The sequence below is a fragment of the Octopus bimaculoides genome, chromosome 6 (genome assembly GCF_001194135.2).
Source record: "Octopus bimaculoides isolate UCB-OBI-ISO-001 chromosome 6, ASM119413v2, whole genome shotgun sequence".
Taxonomy (NCBI): domain Eukaryota; kingdom Metazoa; phylum Mollusca; class Cephalopoda; order Octopoda; family Octopodidae; genus Octopus; species Octopus bimaculoides.
Genome location: NC_068986.1, coordinates 70,438,599 through 70,443,609, shown reverse-complemented (window position 1 = coordinate 70,443,609; position 5,011 = coordinate 70,438,599). Strand labels below are relative to the sequence as shown.

Genomic DNA, 5,011 nt, shown 5'->3' with positions numbered 1-5,011 from the left:
CCCCCCCGTGCTCAACTGGTACTTATTTTATTTATCCTGAAAGGATGAAAGGTAAAGGTGACCGTGACAGAATCTGAACTGAGAATGTAAAGGCACTAAGCATTCTGTCTGGTGCAGTAATGATTCTGCCAGCTTGTCACCTTATTGACTAGAAATATCGTTGTTGTTGGCACTCCGTTGCTTACGACGTCGAGGATTCCAGTTGATCCGATCAACGGAACCGCCTGCTCGTGAAATTAACGTGCAAGTGGCTGAGCACTCCACAGACACGTGTACCCTTGATGTAGTTCTCGGGGATATTCAGTGTGACACGGTGTGACAAGACTGACCCTTGGAATTACAGGCACAACAGAAACAGGAAGTAAGAGTGAGAGAAAGTTGTGGTGAAAGAGTACAGCAGGGTTCGCCACCATCCCCTGCCGGAGCCTCGTGGAGCTTTAGGTGTTTTTGCTCAATAAACACTCACAACGCCCGGTCTGGGAATCGAAACCACGATCCTATGACCGCGAGTCCGCTGCCCTAACCACTGGGCCATTGCACCTCCACCTCTAGAAATATCAAACAGCTGTTATGCAGTAACTATCTGGCCAATAGTCTTAGTCTCACAATATGGCAGTAGTCCTGAAACAACTTTATGCACATATAAATTCTGTGCTCTATGTACACAAAAGTACTATGAAGAAACTTTATGCATATATTATCTTGGGGGCCAAAAGAATTATAATTATCAAGCAGACAAGGTGTTAACTTCTGATAACTTATCAATTTTTGCTTACATGTTATTATTGCTTCTTAGAACAAGGCAGAACATTCATGGTAAAAATTAGGTATCAAAAAAAGGAGTTGTTTGGTAACATAACGTAATTCTTGTTAAGGATTATAAAATGGTAGAAGTGGGAGACTTGTACCGCAGAAAGAGTTTTGAATATTGTTTAAAGATTATCATTGCAAGTGCTCTCTGTCTTATCAAAAGTAATTATATGCACCAATAAATGTTCACACAAAGACATATCTAAAGATATTTTTACATTGATAAAATCCTTTGTGACACTATTTCATATATATTACTGTAACACAAGAAAAACAAAACTTCATTAAAATACTTTACTTACCTGAATTTTCATTTGTCATGGAGCTGTCAGCACCTTCGATATTTTCTGTCTTTTTGTTATCTCCATCAGTTATGTCATGATTTGGTTCAACATGATTTGGTTCAACAAAATTTGTTTGTTCAACAACATTTTCTTTTGAAATATTTACTTCATTCAATTTAACTTCTTGAAATGTATTGGCATTATTCTTTATTTCAATAGTTTCTTGCACAGAGCTTAAATCACTTGATTCATGGACAACTTCTGGAACTGAGTTGTGATTAACTTTTTCACTATCCCTACTTGAATTGGCATTATCAATGGCTGCTGCAGCAGAGACTTCTGCAGCAGTTTTCAAATCTGTTTTGACATTTTCTTTTGGAATTTCACTAACATTTTTTAATTTTATTTCATTTACCTGCTCAGGTTTCTTATGTGGAATATTATTGAAATCTGATCCACTGCTTTTACTTTGTAAAAAATTTTCCAGCATTTTAGCTCGAGACACCATGTCTGATTTACTTATTCTGTTTTCTGTTCCAATTCTAGTTTCTGTGTGATTCACTGAATAGCTGGCTCCAGCAATCATTTTGGGAGCTGTGCCTTCTAGAGTCGTTTCTTCAAAATTTTCAGATTTTGTATGTGGAAATGAACTTGATTGCTTATTGTCACAGTTCATAAGAGATTCTGCCATGCCAGTGCTCAAAGTTGATAAGTTATTTTGCTGGTTATTGTTTCCAATCTCACTTTTACTAAGTTTTTGATGTTCATGTATTTGGCCAATGTCTGGAGGTTTATCAACAATTTTCTTAACTTCACTCTTACCACTCATGCTTTTTGCATCTGGATTTTCAAAGGTGTTTCTTTTATTTTCTACTGTTATATTAATGGGATTATTTTGCCCAGTTGTTTTCAGAAGAAATTTACTGACATTTTCTTTAGCAGATCTATCAACAGTTCTTGCAATTTCTGTTCTAATATCATCAACAGCAGATCTACTTGAAAATTCTTGGATGAGTGTGTGACGTTTTGTTTTTCCTGGCAATTCTTTTACATCTGATGATCCACTTTTAATCTTAGCACCTTTCTGTTCTATTTTCTTAGTGTCTTCGTAACCATTTTGTAACTGCATATGATGTCCAGATTTTTTATCCATAGCTGAAATTTTTCCAGGTTCTTCACTAGTTTCTTCAAATAAACTTGTAGATTTATCTTCAGTATTTTCTGAACGAGATGTAGCCTGTTCAGTCTTTTGCTGGTACTAAAAAAAAGTGAGAACAAAAGAAAGAACAAATAAATGAAAGTGGAGAGAGAAGTTACTGAAGAGATTGCAAGAGTGCAATGAAATTATTTAACAAAAAACTATATATTGTTTATAAATTAATAAAGGACAGAACCAGTGCGTGTGTTTATTACCGGCATAATGTCTCTCCCAAGGTTTAATTGTAATAAATAGAAAAAATAGCAAATAAATAGAAATATAATCCCAATACTTTCATAAGAATTAAAGAATAAAAAAAAAAATTGTTTCTTTTATATGAAAATATAAACTGTAACTAGATGAGAAACATCTCATGTAAATATGGCTATGACACATTTCTCGGTGAACAGTTTGCTTCTGACATTTGTTTTTGTACTGTTCCTCTTGGGTGGATTGGTAGGATGAGCAGAACTTTCAGACCAAAATGCTTTGTGGTATTTAGTCATGTACCTTTACGCTCCGAGTTCAATTCCTGCTTGCTTTTCTCATTCTTCTAGAATCAGTATGAATTCAATAATAATAATTTTTAACTTATTAAAGGCAATGTAGTGGTCATATTGTTTAGGTCTGGACTAAATTAGCATAGCATTTATTTAGATAACTGTTTTATGTTCTCAGTTCAAATTTCACCACTGGCATTGTTAACTTCTGTCATTTATCTGAGTAAACATATATTGTGTGGTTAAGAAATTTGCTTCACAATCACAAAGTTTTGGGTTCAATCCATAACCTTCAATGAAATTTGATAGATGGAAACTTTTCAGAAGCCCATCTTTTGTGTGCGTGTGTGTGTGTGTGTGTGTGTGTGTGTGTGTTTGTGTGTGTGCTTGTTTGTGTTTGTGCACACATGCAAAAGTATTCATGTATATGTATGCATGTGTTGTATATGTGTGTGTAACAACTTTTCTAAATGCTGTGTGAATGTTTGTGTATGTGTGTGAATATGAGTGTTTATTTTCATGTCTTTGCATTGGTGGTGTTTATTTATGTTCGACATAAACAACATGGATGGTAACATAGCAGCTTCAGGATGCAAAGACTAGGGAAATAAAGTACCTCACTTGAAATCAAGTAAGAGCTGGTATCAGGAAGTGCCTCCAAACAATGAATATTGCATCAACAAGTTTTGTCCAGCCAATACCAGCTTGGGGGGGGGGGGGACAAGCATAAAAAAAAATAATGAAAATGGTGTTGATGATGACAATGATGATATCACTAGTAATAATTTCTAGAGTATATTTTTATATTTCAAGTAACACAGAGGGTGATCAATTTACAAGCAGGAGGTGAATGAGAGGAGGTAGCAAGAGGAAAATTTAAAATGAGAGTCTATTTGTTTTTCTCTCTCACACTGTCTGTCTGCCTAACTGTCTGTCTATCGATCCATCTCCCTATCATTAATATCTTCACAAACACATTTTTGTGATACTAAAATTAATTGTCTGCTTGTGGGTTCCCTGATTTTAGTGATAAAATATTTTGACTAATTTATTCTTACATGCACAAACCCATTTGCTTAAAGTAAATTCCAGTACATTACTAGGTTCTTTAATGTAGAAGTAGTTAGTTCCTTACTGTATCAACATAGAGTTAAATCCTTTCTCCAAAGATGAATGACAGACAATAGGAAATAAAATGTGTGTACTAAGAGAAACACAGTTATACCCATTTCTGGTATGAACTCATGAGTAAATACAGATAAAACACATGTGAATTAGCTATATGGATAATCAGAGACATAAGAAAATAATACATGCGTGCAATAACAAACAGAAAAACAAATAACAAAATACACATACGTAAAAACAGACAGACTCACATATAGGCAAGACTATAAAAAAACATTTAGCACATTTCAGGCAGAAAAACAGACAGAAAGACAGACAGACAGAGACTGAGGAAAGAGAGGAGTGGAAAATGAGAGAGAAAAAGGTAGAGAAATAAAATTAAGAGAAAGACAATGAGTATGTATGCATGTATATGTGTGTGTGTGTGTGTGTGTGTGTGTGTGTGTGTGTGTGTGTGTGTGTGTGTGTGTGTGTGTGTGTGTGTGTGTGTGTGTGTATAGGTTTCAAATTCATACATTTACACAATTCCTAATTTCTTGGATGGAAGAATCGGAATTAATATTTTAAATACCATAACTTAGGCCACAGCGTCATTTTTTTCCCATCAAAATAACTCTCAATTACGATTAAAATCCATAAAACTACACAAATTAACATTTCCCACTCTAATAAAATCTAATTTCCTCTTTCTACTACCTTTACAAATCCTTTCAACTCCTACTTTCTCTTATGAACCTTTATGAACGATCCAACAAATACAAAAAGAAAGGAATGAGAAACACTGACAGTAAAAGAAACAGACACAATACTAATCCTATGTAAATACGCACATATACATACACATGCGTACTTTCCAACACAATTTCTCTGTACAAGTCACTTTCACATTGACCGTCAAACATTTCATTCAATCACTTCAAAAATGAAACTATTCCACTGTTTCAGTATCAAAACTGAAACAATCACATTTCGATACTGTAATGACAGATACTTTCACTTTAATGGTTTCATTTTCATACTGAGATTACTACAGTGAAACTATACTCTCACATATATACAGGCATACATACATACATGCATATATATATCTG

The 5,011-nt window shown here is 34.4% G+C and overlaps 1 protein-coding gene across 4 annotated transcripts in view; it reads right to left on the bottom strand.

The window, feature by feature from the left end:
* Window positions 1-5,011, bottom strand: part of LOC106880743 (uncharacterized) — a 118,003-nt gene that overhangs the window by 56,994 nt on the left and 55,998 nt on the right. For all 4 annotated transcript variants that reach the window (XM_052968851.1, XM_052968852.1, XM_052968853.1 and 1 more), the window contains exon 4: window positions 1,113-2,352. In XM_052968851.1, coding sequence (XP_052824811.1) covers window positions 1,113-2,352 — 1,240 coding nt within the window. The remainder of the gene's footprint in view (window positions 1-1,112; window positions 2,353-5,011) is intronic.